The sequence below is a fragment of the Watersipora subatra genome, chromosome 4, assembly GCF_963576615.1.
Source record: "Watersipora subatra chromosome 4, tzWatSuba1.1, whole genome shotgun sequence".
NCBI classification, from domain to species: Eukaryota; Metazoa; Bryozoa; class Gymnolaemata; order Cheilostomatida; family Watersiporidae; genus Watersipora; species Watersipora subatra.
The window spans coordinates 54,655,209-54,671,486 of record NC_088711.1 but is presented as its reverse complement, the minus strand read 5'-3'; the positions used below and the strand labels follow the sequence as shown (position 1 = coordinate 54,671,486).

Sequence of the window (16,278 nt, the reverse complement as noted above, 5' to 3'; positions counted from 1 at the left end):
TGTCGTCCCACCATCCGAAGCAGCTTTGTCAGTATATAAACTGCCATAAAGGGAAAAGAGAGACTTGAATGTGTGCTGTATAAACCATGTTTTGTTTAGGTTTCTTGCAGTAGATGAATTTGTCTTATTGTAACAGCTAAAACTATGTGAGTGGCCACGAATTGAATATTTTTAATAAAAGCTTTATGCCGGGATGAAAATACTTTGCTTGTAAAAATTATATAATAGCATTATATTGTTGACGATAATGCAAAACATGATTTACAGAATATTGTATTGAATTGGATACGGTATATGGATGTCCGCAGAGCTGGAGAATGTGAGTTCAAATCCAGTTTGCAGCAGACTTCTCATCCTTAAAACTCTATCCCTATGTATATTATTTTCAAAGGTAGTAAGAAACTAGTTTTCAGTGTTGGCAATGATATACGGCCCCGCACCAAGGATAGGCGACGGACATAATGTGGGCGGGGCTTTCGGGAGGCTGTATACAGTGTCGTATAGGGACATGTCCCTATACGACACAGGCTGTATATCGTCAGTGTGGGTAGCGGCGGAAGTGTGCTGATACAAAGACCTTATTATACAGTTAACTTGACAGAATTACCGTAGACCGGTAGAATTGCTAGTCAGTACTCAAATGTTTACACAGCATTTAGAAAAAGTGAGCAAGACTAATTTTTAATTTTTGTTATTTGAGGCCTTTGAAACATTCATAATAATGTATCTGTAGTAGGGTTTAAAATTTTATTCTAACCAACATGAGCAAATACAAAATAAAGTATATGCCGATAGAGCCGCGTAGGACTAGACTTTTATCGCAAATAGCCGATGTGAATACGAGATATATTGACAGATAAATTCACTTGTGACATCATTTTGGGCAAGTCTGGGCATGTTTTTTTGGCCTGAGCGTTTTTACGGCGACCATATTTTTCCGATTTTAATCTTCAAATATCTTGGCAATGAGATTACCTAACACAACATACAACATATCAACTGATAGAGAAAAAAATGCTTTCTTTTAGGATCAACTCAAATTTGACACAACCACATTTTTAACAGTAAAAATCCCACCAACAGAAAACAGTATAAGCCTACAAGCGTTGCGAGGTAGCATCATATCCTAAAAAACAAATGAGCTAACAACGACTCTTTTTTATATATGTTGGGTAATATGTGATGTGCTCTCATGTGTGACACAACAGTTGTGATGCAGTCCACCAAAAAAATTCACAGACATTAAAAATAATCACTTTTTGTCAGATTTAGCTTTCTGTAGCAGAGTTTAATGTATGACACGAGCTAATTAAAGTTATCAAAGCGTTTTTTCATGAAAATATTAAAATGTTGATATCATCTACATGTAAATTGTTGCAACTTTTACCTACTATTTATTGAGTATAACGCATAACTAATCTTGATGTCATTATTTGGCAAATAATTTCCATAAACTTTTTGAAACAAATATTTTGAAAGGGTCCATTACATAAAATTTTAAAAAGTGTTTTAAAAAACTATTGGCATTTTTCAATTTGTTGAATTTCTGCATGTGGGTTTATGTGATTTGGTTGCTGGGATGTTTCAAAATTAAAATTGTTAACATTTAAGTGCAATTATAAGGCTCAGAAGAAAAAGATTTCTCCAAAAATTATGTCAATCGTTGCACTTCCTGTTTTTTCCTCCCGTGATGCCATCGGCTATTGCAGCCAAGTTGCAGTGTTATGCATCTTTATTGACATATGTACATCTTATTTTGCGTTTGCTTATGGTTGTTTAAATGAAAATTAAAATATAGGCCTATACTTAGACACATTGCTATAGCTGTTTCAAATTTTTCTAAAGATAGGTTGATTAGAATTAGTCCCATTGTTTTCCATTAACCACTGTATGAACACATGAGGAATCATTGATAATGAGACAGTATGTGTATTTTGATAAACAACAAGCATGACTATTGATGTAATTTTTGAGGTCTGGGCACATTTCTTTTCTTGTGAGCATTGTAACTGGAATTGAGTTTCGCAAATTTTAATCTTAAAATATCCTGCTTGTCCGAACTCCGAAAACCACCAGCAAAATTCCATATGATAAAAAAACTTCAATACTTTTTGATTAACTCTTCAAATACTTGACAGGTAAAATTGCCTTAAAGATATTAAAGCAAATGAACTATGTATAAAAATTGAGACTAAAATGTCACAAGCATCTTAATTACTGTTTAAACCATATAAGAATTGCTGACATTTTGGGAAGCACAGCGAGAGTTATATTAACGTGAAATAGACCGCAAGGAGAACCACACGTTTTTAAAAAGCTTGCGAAAAATCATGGCAGCTTTGACTATCCATCATAAGTGGCCTCTGAGCACAAGTTTTCTCATCCTGCATATATGCAAAAGCTGCAAACAAGATGCCTGGATGCTTGTATAGGCAGTTCATTAGCTCAGCCTTTTCATTAGCCTTTTCATCACCCAATACAAATTCCAACCAGTTCTATTTGTAGATGGATGAGAGTGTAAACTAATCAGTTGTAGTGTTCTTTTAAATACTTTTTTACAAATTTTTGTTGCTCTTTGCTGATTTTCTAGCCATAGTACAAGATTGCTAGGATTGTTCTTGGTCAGTGTGACGACCTAATCTTCTAAGCTCTCATTATCCTTGTGTTTTTCTTTTAACTGTCTCTGGCAGTAATGTTTCATGAATGGGCCAAATTCTAAAAACTATATCTCAGCAAATTATCACAGCAGGAATTTATTTTTCAAAAATAATTTTTTCGTTGCAATTTTTCAGTCTTAACCTATTACAGAAAAATTTATTAAATTTTGCATGCTTGTCACACAAACTAAGCAAAAAGCCCATTTATTCAGTAGTATCATTTTTTAAGCGACACAGATAATTGCTTGAGAATAGCAAAGCACATCTGCCCTTTATCTTTGGTAAACGATATTGTTATGAAAGTAATGTGCAAGCTATCTTCACAACTAACTGTCAACCATGGTAATGTTATGCAGATGTAAGTGTGTCATGAGTAGATTATCAACAAACAAGTTTTTCCAAACTGTTTATATATACCAATACAACCTACACTAACAGATGTGTCAATAAAGTATAGTGAGTATGCCTAGGCAAACAATTTAAACCAATTGAAGCTGAATGGTCGACGCTGGTAGCGGCATTCTTGGGAATCAGTTTGCATGTTGAAGGTTTGACTTCCCTATTATGCAATGTTTATCCCAAACCTCCAACCATGGCTTGGAACCAATGAGGTCCAGGGCTGTTATTACCAGAAAACTAGTAGCCTACCCTGTCAGTCTGGCACGCTGAATTTGCAAAATTATTACACATAGCTGCAAGGTGGTTAAGCTGAGCCATCGTTAGGGTGCACAGCTGCTCCGCCAAATATTTTGAGTTCAATTCTCCGTGCAATGTTTTTCCTAACCTCTATATTTAGCTTTAGACAGATGGACAGACACGGCTTTTATTAATATTTTTAGTATCATTCTAAAAACTGTCTTCACAACCGAGTGGCTGGTAGTAGGTGAGCCAAGGCCTTAGCTTGAGGAATTTGACTTTAACGAGTCCTTCTACTGAGGAGTCTTCCTTAAAATTTGACATAAATATTCCTATAAAGTATACCTATATGAGTATAGTCACTGATATGGACCATTACATAAAGAGGGCTCTTGTTTGTAAACTAAGGAAAGAGAAGATAATTCTGACAACTTATGGATAAGTGCTTTCTGCAAATCCTACTATTTTAACTGATTTTAGATTCATCAGTATTCATAAGAAATCTAGCTCTTAGCAGCACTGTTTTCTAAGTTGTTTGAAAAACTGTTGAGCACTGCCCTCAGAGAGATATGAGAAAAGCTAGCTGATTAATGTCTCAATCACTCCAATTACTACAGATAACACTTTCGCTTGGACATTCTCCAGCCTTCAAAGCTCAAATATTGCCCTTTGTACATCTTCTTAATATCTTTTTTTTACTCTTGCATCACCTGGGATGGTTATATAACTAATCTTAACCCATGTTGTTTCTTTTATGATTAGTTCTAAACCTTTCATTTTGTCATTTTCAGACACTGGCTCTACCCTATGGTTATACCAATATGCTGTGTGTGGCATGTGATGCTTCTCACAGAAAGTCCAGCAACCTGCTGCAGTCACTTGATCATGTCGATGGTTGTATTATGTTTGTGCAATCTTTGAGCACTCATTTACAATATGGCTGGTACATCTTTTGTCTTACACAATCTGAATTTAACATCATTCATACTCTCCTCAATCCATGTTTTCCTGGCATTGGTTTGCAGTGCTTAGTCTTGTGCTGCTGTTATTAGACTATCTACCTCTTTCTAAAGGCTTCTTCTTGTCATCCACTTTTGTGTCCCCGTACTCTCTGATTACTTGTTTTTATTTGTTATTTTTCATTCATCAGTTTCGGTGTATATTATCTAGCATAGCAAATTTCCGTTTTTCTCTAAATTCTATATTTGTATTCCTTCTTCATTATTAGTTATCAGTTCATTTAAAATATGTATAATTTCTTCACTCTGGTCCTTGTGTATTTCTTCAGAATGCGGCCTTCATACTTTACAGTTATTATTGTTATTATTATTACTAGTCCCATGGCAGTCTGCTGTATCTTGAGGAATGGTCATGTGTGTCGATAATGTGCAGAGAATAAGTATATTTTTGATTATTCTATCCTTAAAGAAGGCAGCTCATTATTGCATGCATTAAGGTAGTTGACTCTTAAGCTGTATACCACACATTTGAAACCAATAAAAACAACGATTTCTAAATCTCTAACCCTGGCTTCAGAGGCCCAGACAAAAATTCCATATACTATAGAAATGATTGACTAGTGTCTGTTCTGTTTGATGTGCTGTTATTAAAACAGGTAGAAAAAGAATGCCTGAACAGGTTCTTCTTTAAATGAAGTAATGCGCTTAAACACTCTCTGCTTGATAAGGTAGCATTTTATTGGCAAAAGGCGATGTTTTATTATTTACAATTATATAAATATAAAATGCTAGTAGAAGCAAGAAAATATCTTCTTTGTAACTATTGATGCATCATGGTAGTAGTAGCCAATGAACTAAGACAAAATAACTGGCGTTTTGCTGCCTTCATCGCAAAACTAGCTGCATGCGATTCTCACAGTATGTTTGTTCAATTGTAGACAGAACAGTGTAAGCTTGTTAATTAGCGGCATGCTTAATGGCCTGTTCATGGTTTTCTGAACACCTGTTAAGAAGTCGATTAACACTTTCAAGCAGTATAGGCCGTGAGCCAAGGCAGTTTATCTTGCATTTCCATTTGCACCGTTTTTCAGGGGAAATTTATGCAGTGCTTTAGACTAATTGTTGTATGGATAATTCAAAGCTGAAGAAGTGCCGTAGCTGTCATTTCCACTTCTATGAGAGAATTGATAAAAATGGTTTTTTAGGATTTATCTCCCCTGTAAAAACGATTCTTTCCATAGAAGCATCAGATTAGCAACTTTTTCATCAAAATTATTTTGCAGTGATTTAGAATGTCAGGGTGAAGTCAAAATTTATTTTCTATCTATTGTTGAACATTCCATATCCTATGATTGTTACATGCGCACTTAAATTACATACATGTACATACGTATATGTACATAGGTATATAACCTTGGATTTCAATAGCTTGATTTTACAATTCAAAATAAAAACATTATAACTATGTTTTATAAACTGACACTGATGAATCAAACAAAATAATAAAAACACATTGTGAACATTTTGTATGTGTTTGAATAATGGTGCTTCTACTTTTGTAGAAATTATCTTTTAAATTTATTTGTCATTGTATCGTATTTTCTTAATTATGTATCAATATGATGTTGATTAATTAACATTAATAACCAAAGACAAATTTTTTAGCGTAGTTCTGCATGATCATACTATGTTTGCATAAACTTATTGATGTGTGCTATTTATTTTTGGCACCCTTGGGAGGTAATAAAATACAAACTAATTTAGTTGGTTTTAATGCATTTACAACTTTTTGGATAAAAATGTTAGGTAAACCAGCTGTTCTAGTACCTACCATTCAGTCCCTTTTTGCCATGACCATAACCAGTCAGCCAACATCCACATTTGCAAACTATATTTGTTGTGCAATAAATAAAATGCTATGAATTTTTGTACTTTGTCGAAAAGTAGCCAATTTACAGACAAGTTCGAAAGATAGACTACCATCATCGAAATCAAACCATCAGTTTTGTGGTTTTATATTCCCAAACCACTTCTTGGTAATTCAATTCATAATTGGTTTGTTTTTCTTTTACATCACAAAACACTTTGATTTCATGCCTGATAAAAACCTGCCTATAAAAGCTCTGCTGGCAGCCATCAGTTGTGCATTTTATGGCAAACTTTGGTGTAAGGAGACTTAACTTTTGTAGTGTGAACAAATTTTACCAAAGAATTCATTAATTTTGGACACAAATCAACGAGGAGACAACTCCAAGTTCAAAACTACCTCTAACGAAATTAAAAATATATCCACGATAGGAGGCAAAATTGTTCCGCCTCCTATTATCAATTTGCTATACACATTTTAAATAATTTTTATATATACGAAGGCCTCTTATTAGGGGGCCTCCCATCCTCCCAAATTTTGTAAAAGTTAGGCCTACATAAGCGAGATAAATTTGATATATATAAATTATAAATATAAATACATATAAAATAAAAAAATGAAAAATTTGAGAAAAGAAATTTGAGCAAAAAATTAATATATACATATATATATATATATATATATATATATATATTTATATATATATCTATATATACGAAACCTCTTCATGGTGCTTACCACCGACAAATATCTAAGGTTGGCGATCTTCACAAGACATATATGTGGCTGAACAAAGGAATCCTAACGGCCAATACAGAGTCGCTAATCATGGCAGACCAGGAGCAAGTGCTCCCAACAAAGCAACTCCAGACAAAAATCTATCAAACTAGAGACGATCCTAGATGCAGACTGTGCAAAGATGCACCTGAGACCATCCTCTTGGAGAAGAGATTGAAAAATTCTGGGATGTAAGAACAACTGTAATCCCAGTAGTCATTGGGGCACTGGGTGCAATAACACCGGCACATAAAATGTGGCTCGCCCAGATACCAACAGCAATCAACTCAGGTGAGTTGCAAAAAAGTGCGCTATTAGGAACATCTAAAATCTTGAGGCGAGTGCTCAAACTCCCAGGTCTCTGGTAGGAGACCCGAGTTAGAGCAGAAACTACCACCCATACAGGTTAACCGGGGTGAGGCAACAATTATATATATATAGATATATATATATATATATAAATTGTTTCCTCACTCTGGTTAACCCGTATGAGTAGTAATTTTTGCTATAACTCGCGTCTCCTGCCAGAGACCCGGGAGTTTGAGCACTCGCCTCGAGATCTTAGCTGTCCCCAATAGCGCACTTTTCTGCAACTCACCAGAGTTGATTGCTGTCGGTATTTGGGCAAGCCACATTTTATGCGCCGGTGTTATTGCACATAAATAAATAAAATATTTTTGCATTAAAAAGTTTTTGTTTTCAATTTAGGCACCATATACCATTCTAACCTTTAAATAAAGGTGTTCGTTTATTTTTGGGCGTGTCTGGCCTCGAAATAATTCAAATATTTGAACACTCATGGCATAGCTAAAACAGGTTGTTACAAAATATTTCTTACTTCTTATGCTATCCATTAGCTCAATATTTAAAACAGTTTATAAGTACTGGCAGGTGATCTACATGTAGTTGTAGTAGCTAATGTTGTTGTAGACTAAGTTTCTTTATTTAATGATTTCAAGTAACTTAAGCTAATATTTGATCTTTACTATAACAATAGCCGTATCCATTTTTTTATTAGGAAATAGTTCTTATCAAAAAAGTCAAACCTTTACATTGGAATGCGCAGATGTGCAATCATGAGCAATACTACTTAACCATGCCGCCACCTTGCCCAATTATGGAATAATTGTGCAATCATTACTAACATTATCATTATTATAATTATTAAACATGATCTCACATGGCACATGGGGCTGCAAATGTGTTAGTAACCAATAGTACTTTTGCAGTGAACATATGTTAATCCATCATATTAGTCTACTGGACATGCATACAAACAACAAAAAAGTTGACTCTTGGTTCTACACATATGCAGCATAATATATTGATAGAGTGGTTATATATAACAGAGTTGTGGCAAACAGTCAAAGTTTCCAGATGCATGGCAGGTATGGTAGAGCTTGTAAAAACATTCGCTGATCAAAAACAGATGAATGTTTAGGAAATGCTAACCAGGAAAAATCTGTGATTATCATTTATACATATTTTAATCAGAAACTCATGAAAAATTATTTCATGTTTTTAAAACAATAAAATAAATAAAAAATAATATTGGCATAAATTATAATCCAAGTATATTTTATTAATTATTTTTTTTAAATTGGAATGATATTTGAAAATAGTAATTAAAATATTAAGTTGAGTAAAATAATTGAGTTTCATAATTTTTTGACATGTACTTTTTTTATAATAAAAAAACTTGGTAGTTTATAATAAAATAACAATTTGGAGTTATGTACTTTTTCTTATTGGCAGCTTGCTAATGGAGTTGCTCTAATAGTATCAAAGGTGAGACATCGCTTTTAATTTTTTGTATTTTTGTCTTTCACAATATGTTTAGTCTGTAATAATCTTCTCTATTCCACATAGAGGTAGACCTTTTTAAGTTGCAACATCCCAGCATATGACACCAGCTGCAGAATAAACACAGCGATTCGTTATTAAAAGGCATGACGATTGTAACCTTATGAAGGCTATATTATAGCTGCTACTGCTCACTGATATATAAAATTTCCCACATGTTTGAGTTACTAAAAGCAATTATTTAAATTTACTTACGCATACAAACAAACAAACAAAATTTGGAGCAGGTGTTGATACAAGTTTTTGATATTTATGTGGCAGCTAATGAAAAAATTTCAGAATAATTTTTATTTATCGAGACTTTGATATCCGATATCATTTACATAATAGACACAATTCGAACAACAATCCTGAAGACAATGTTTTTACTCTTCTATTGTACAATGTGAGTTTATGAGAGTGAAATGTTGCCATGAATAATAGCTAAAAGGATATGGTGTGTCAATTTGTTTCTTTATTGTGCTGAGTATAAGAAATAATTAATTATTTGAATTATTAATGGCTTGTCAATTTTTTGGTTCATGTTATGCAACAGACATGTTTACTGAGCAGCTAAATATAGACAGTTTAGAGACACAAGCTATTATTATCTATAAACTTTTGGTAATTTCAAGTGAATATATGGTAATTATATTAGATATGCCAGCCAGTATTATATAATACTGCAGAATGCAAAACAACAGTAATCTGTATTTGTATTTCTCAAAGTCCGCATGCTGGAATTCCATCTGTTGGAAATCGGGCTATAGCTATTATTAGAACAGCTGAGCTGGACAACAATACAGACTCAAAGTCATGGCTTACCGTCATTGGAAGCCTAACCTTATTAACTAGCTTAGTGGAGTTTGCCATTGACAGTATGCCAGGCTACTAGCTCTAAAGGTACAGCTGTTTGACAAAGTTTTAAAACCTTTACAGTTGTTTTAGTTTTTTTCTTAATTTATTTCTACTACACGACACACTTCTCTCACGATATGTAGTTTGAAAGTTATAATGGCAAATGTTGTTATATGTTAAATACAAATCAATTTTCTGTCCTAAGACTCTTCTATCACACGGGCAACGCCGGGTGGCAAAGCTAGATATACTATAATTTCCACATTTCTACAGCTTATATAATACTGCAGAGTCCAAAACAACAATAATTATAATATAATTTCCACATCGCTACAGCTTCCAGTCTTATTTAATGACAAGGGAGTTAAGTAATATTTCTGGTCAGTTCAGATCTTTCCCTTTGATGGAATGTTCATAATTTGGGAAAAGTGTTGCAACACAGTTTAATATTATTGACTTTGACATTGCTTGCTGAAAAAAACAATTCAAGTTTTAGCAAGCTCTCTTAAGTCCTTTTAACATCTGAGAAAATCAAAATCAAAAGCCATCTTTGATTAAACTTTGATTATCTTTGCAGTATCTTTGGTTAAACTGAAATTGAAAATATTATATTGGATTAAAATGGGTATATTAATTTTTTTCTAATACCTTTTTAAAAGTTAAATTTAATAAACACTTAATTCTCATTAAATTTCTCAAGAAATCTGTTTTCTTAACTTTTAGCAAAGCATGATATGTGACGTCTGGTACACACTAAGCTATTTTAATCCCAGTCTTTGAGAAGATTAGTTGCAGCTCAGGTTTGCAAGCTTTATATTAGCGAAGTCTAATTATCAATAAGTTTAATTTTGGCATTAGCTAAAAAGACTTAATTCAAAGAGAAAATAGTAGCAATGAATTCAATTCTAACAGCCCGTCGTAACAAAAACTAAATAAAAGCAGCCAATCGTAACAAGTAATTTGATACAGACAGCCAATCATAACAAAGAACTCGGTAAAAGCAACCAATCATAGCTAACAACTAGTGTTTAATATATTTCTTCCAAGTATCTTGAATAATGAGCAGTTAGAACAGTGGAGAAGAATGTCATGTAAGGTTGTGATGAACAACTAGTCTGTATTGATAGCCAATACTGCAGGTTGATTGAACTATGAGAGTTCTGATGTCTAGTGGGTACCATGAGCATAGTCTGCGTTACTTAAGGGTTAAAGTTTTATTGTAATATCCTAATGCTATCACTACAAACTAGTAATCTAGTAGTCTCATGTGGCGTGAGAGATCATCAGGGTTAACTAAAGAGCACAGAAAACAAAACTTTTAGCACAGCTTTTCTAGAGGCCAGGAAGATGGTGCTATTGTGTAAAGCTACCAATTTTTATGCCACGAGTTCGAGTCCCGTTGAAAGCAATATTTTATCCCTGACTTCGGATAAACAAATAACTAATATTTTAGCAGATTCCAAACATAGCTGGCTAACTTAAAAATACTATTCGTCTAACTGATCACGAAGTGCCTAGGCAGTTACATAAGAGTGACAATAGAACATCATTGCTGACATGTTCGCTGACAAAAATGAAGCATTTTAATATTATAAATAAAGATGAGCTAATTAGCTCAAACTTTCATAAAATGCTCACCGACTTCAGCTTTACAGGGACAGCCTGGCAAAGGACAACCTCTGCTGTCAGTCTGAAGTCCCAATGGACCGCAAATCGTGGCAGAGCAGTCAGCATCGATCTCACAGGCAAATCGAGCAGTAGCTAAAAAAGTACATACTACTTGGGTAGCTACCCTAAAATGTATGCTGAACACACAGGTATAAGTATGAAAATGTTGCAAGTACTTCTGAAAGAAACATAATAGAACAAGTTTTTGTTACCAGCTATAACAATAATTTCTTTTATAAAATAAGACAGTTGAAAATTAGATTTACTTTGTTTTTCAATTGCTAATAAAATCAAGCTTTATCAACTTTCAAATGCACTGCACTAGATTATAAGTATTTAATGTTTACTTAATGTTTGATAAAACTTTTGAACATAATCTATGCGTTTTTTAGTTTAGGTGGTAATTGCTCTAACAATGTTGGTACAGACTGTAGCCTGGTCACAGAATATTACCTATGAGCCTCCACCAACTGTAGATATCATAAATAATCAGTCTTTATATAGGAATAATAATTTAAAAAAATTTTATTTTTGTATATTTGCAAATTCATGACAAATTTTTAAGGAAATCAGCTGTGAAATGTAGTATTTATACTTACTTGCAGCAACGCAACTGATTACAACAGCAAGCGACAGAAGTAGTGCGGGACTTCTCATGTTGTCTTTGTTCTTTCAATGAAACCTGACCCGCTGGGTATTCTCCTTTTATACACTTGGCACTCGTCAACTGTTGCTATGGCAACGATAACAACAATGCTGTTTATGGCTAACATCATGCTAGGTGCATCATTGTTGATACGAACTTCGAAGTTTACCTTGAGATCTACTATTTAAATAGTGTTTTCATTTTAGTATGAAGATTGCATTCCACATACTGTAGGTAGACATTCTCTTATAATAGCATTGGCTGTATTAATGCTGCAAAAATGAATTATACATTTTGGAAGTGATGTCTGGCGCATTTCTCACAAGTACTAAATACAATAATACCTCTTTATAAGTCCTGATGAAGCCACTCTGTTTAGTTATTGCTAAAACAACTTCTAACCAAAAATTTTTTTCCCATTTTATGCAAACTATTTGATAACTAAAATCACTTTGAAACTTTTCTTAAAAATCCTGAAAAGTTTTCACATCAAGCTTTTGTCAGTTTGTATTTTGGCTTTTTGAGACTGATAGTAATAAATAGCAAACAGTTGGTGCAAGTTTTAGCTAAAGACTAATCCTTACGTCTCTCTAGACATTCAACATAAACAGTGCTTTAATTCAGAGAAATATTTTAGTAATAAAATCTTCTAAGCTACTATGGATCTAAATTCAAGATATCTTAGGTTTCACTGAATGTGCAAAGTTTTATAAAGCTATGAATTTGATTCTGAAAACTTTTGTTTTCAATTTCGGTGTTGTTATGTCAGAGTGCTGTTACCAGGATTGTAACGATCGACCTCTTGGTCACCATGGTCACAGGGCTGAGTCTTCCTATCACTGGAAAAAGCTCGGTCACAGTTGAGGATGCCCGAATGACCTGACAAAACCATTTAGAGACTTAATGTAAAATAGAGAGATGCAGAGCCTAAAAAGGGAAAATAGGAGAAAAGAGCATAAAGCAATCGTTTGGGCAAAGTTTGTTGAAACTATGGGTTGTGAAATGTATATCCCTAGACACTTTCTCAAGCTAAACCCCTTTATTATTAGTCAAAGTCCAGACAACAACTGACTGCAATGGTCACACAAACAGGGTGGTCATTTGAGTGCATAATAAGTGCAAGCAAAGATAGCATCGAAGGTCTGCTAAAGTCACAGGTGTGATGGCTAGTTATGCAAGAGCTGGCTTACTGAGACATTAAGCTTCTCAACATAATAGTAGGAGGCAATAATGATGTAAGGGCACAGGGAAAGGGTTATAGTCAGTCAGCCACATAGCAGAAAAGTGACTAAAAATAAAATTTCGTTTCTACTTAATTTAAACTAAGTTTTGTAACTATAGAGTTATGTAAGGAGGTTTGTAGATTCTATTTCTTATAATTTGCCCCAAAATCTGTTGCACATTAAATAATTATTTGATTCAAAACATTGACATTTTATTAGCGTAGCCAGCGCAATCATCTTTATATAGAATCCATTGAAACGTGATACGGTTTGTTATGAACATTGACCAATGAGGATCGATTTCCGGAATAGGCAAACCGATGAAGTTCGCGAAAGTCGTGATTGATGCGTTAGGATTGATTGATTGATGATCTAAATGACTGCTATAATTGCTATTGACGCTTGTTGCATTCATCTTGAGGGTAGCTCATCAAAGCCTGAAACTGTATCACGATTGACAAGTTAAAATAATGCTCTAACAGATGGGCTGCTGTTTCTAAACAACCTGAACATTCACATCTAAAGAAGTCATCAACTGTTACATTATTAGAGGTAAGATAAATTTTATTATTATTATTTGATGGTGTAGCTGCTGTATATATTAAATTAAAAAACTTATTATAAAAGATCTAGCAAATTTGTAAATTAGACAAATACAATTTGTTATTGTAAGTAGCAGCATGTGAATAACTGGCATGTAGAGACTGAAGGTTACACGGGCTGCTGCTGCTAATTATCTTTACATATTCATGTACTAGGCCTGTACCCAATAAAGCACTTTTTTTCTTACGAGTATACTTATGTTTACCAGAGCATCCCATCTTCTGATGAGGAGAAAACTAAAAACTCTGAAAGTGGACCAACTGCCAAGCTTTTACGCTCTAGCTCAACTGTGAGGGCACGTCGACGAACCTCTGTTCTTGATCCTACTTGCATTATATGTCAAAGGTTGGGAAAGTTCATAAAATCTAAGCGTACTCACAAAAGGAAATCGGAAGCATTATCACAGACCCAAACTCTTACAGCGGTAGGCCTATATTAATATAGTTATATTTTTTGTACTAATTCCTTGAAATTAATAGTAGCTCGAATCTCCATTAGTTAATGTTTTACAGCCTTAACATTTTAATTAATTATTGTCAATTATCTTTTTCCATACTTTATTATTTAACTGGATTGCAGGGCTGCTGAAGAAAGCAGCTGAAATAAGAAATGATCATAGAATCTTGATGTATGTAAGAGACGTGGATCCTGTAGCCTCCGAGGTTCGATATCATAAGTCTTGTTATCAAACATACACCAACTTTCTTCACTATGAACCTAAGGGTGGAAGGTATTTTAAATACAATTAATCTCTGTGATTAAAAAAAAACTGCTTTTGGCATGCTCGTTACTAAATGAATTTTGTCACTTCTGTTTTTAGCATTCTTAAATGTATGTATTTTTCATTGTTGTTAAATACTTGGTGTAAAATACTGGATGTCATGTGTGCTGTGATAGTGACACTTCATTGTACTATAGCCACTTTGAACTACCAGCTTTGGTACATAAGGCGGGATATAAATACTTCCTTTACCTTTAATGTGAGGAGCGTACATTTAGGTGTCATTGTAACCAGCCAAAAACCAAGTTGCGTTTGTCCTAGTTTCATGTGATTTTGGAACACTTACCTATAGGTGTTTAGTAGCTGTTTCATTTGAGATTGACTTACAAACTAGGTAGAAGATGTATTCATTCGGTGTGCAAATTGTAATTTTATGTAGCAATAAGCAAGTGTTCTGTGCGCCTCATGCAGCACAAAATTTAGATTTTATTGTTTTATGCTACAGGACATCAGCTAAGCTAAAGTATCGACTTCGTAAGCAGTTTGACAGATTGGTCTTTTACAAGCCTGCAAACCGAACTCGATCTGAAATTGTCTATGCTGAAACTGCTTCACTGTCTGATATTGTGGCAGATGACAGTCTTCGACTCGCCAGATCATCAACAACTAGTGAAGACTCTGTAGACTGTAATCTTAGCCAGTCGATACCGTCTTCAGCATCTAATGTAAACAGAGAACTGTATTATAGTGGTCTACAAATAAGAAATGTCATAGAAGATTCAACAAAGGAAAAATGTTTGGACAATGCACAGCATGTTTCCAGTGACTTTGAGGACTTTGATAATTTTGATGATTAAGTAAATCTGTAATTGGGCTATTTTTCTAATTTTCTGTCAAATCTTCATCCAATTTTAGTCAACATTTATTATCTAAATATAGAATTCGGTGTTGTCCGTCTTGTATTACTTGCAGATAAGAAACAATTCTACTTTTGCTACAAAAGAGGTAAATCAACAGTACATGTTTGCATGATATAATTTTAAACATAACTTGATTGTTATGCACATATATTATAAAGATAGTAACAGCCTTTCTCAAAATATTTCTTTTTGGCACAATAGGGACAATTATTGCGAATTGGCCAAATTTTTGCGATAACAATTTTGGTAATAACTCGAAAACGTGCATAGAAATTTTGGGGCAAAAGTTTATAAATAAGTTCCTTATTATATAGAGAATGTTTTTCCACTATCAAACTTTAGTTTGACTAAAGTAGAAACGAAAATTTATTTCTAGTCACTTTTCTGTTATGTGGCTGACTGATTAAAAAGCAATGTTTTTTTTTAATCACAGAGATTAATTTTATTTAACATACCTTCCACCCTTAGGTTCATAGTGAAAAATGTTGGTGTTTACAAACTTCCTAGAAGTTTTTTTAATTTAGTATATACAGCAGCTACACCATCAAATAATAATAATAAAATTTATCTTACCTTTAATAATGTAAAAGTTGATGACTTCTTTAGATGTGAATGTTCAGGTTGTTTAGAAACAGCAGCCCATCTGTTAGAGCATTATTTTATCTTGTTCATTTTAACTGTTGTCAATTGTGATACAGTTTCAGGCTTTGATGAGCTACCCTCAAGATGAATGCAACAAGCGTCAGTAGCAATTATAGCAGTCATTTAGATCATCAATCGCTCCTAACGCATCAATTACGACCTTTGCAAACTTTCATCCGTTTGCCGATTCCGGAAATTGATGCTCATTGGTCAATGTTCATAACAAACCGTATCACATTCCGATGGATTATATATAAAT

General features: G+C 33.7%; 1 protein-coding gene across 1 annotated transcript; it reads left to right on the top strand.

Annotated features, from left to right (window-relative positions):
- The first annotated feature begins 14,328 nt into the window (after positions 1–14,328).
- On the top strand, positions 14,329–15,838 carry LOC137393256 (uncharacterized). The gene is made up of 2 exons (XM_068079718.1): positions 14,329–14,466; positions 14,963–15,838. The coding sequence occupies exons 1-2, from the start codon at positions 14,363–14,365 to the stop codon at positions 15,312–15,314; spliced, it is 456 nt and encodes a 151-aa protein (XP_067935819.1). The 5' UTR covers positions 14,329–14,362; the 3' UTR covers positions 15,315–15,838.
- Positions 15,839–16,278: the final 440 nt, after the last annotated feature.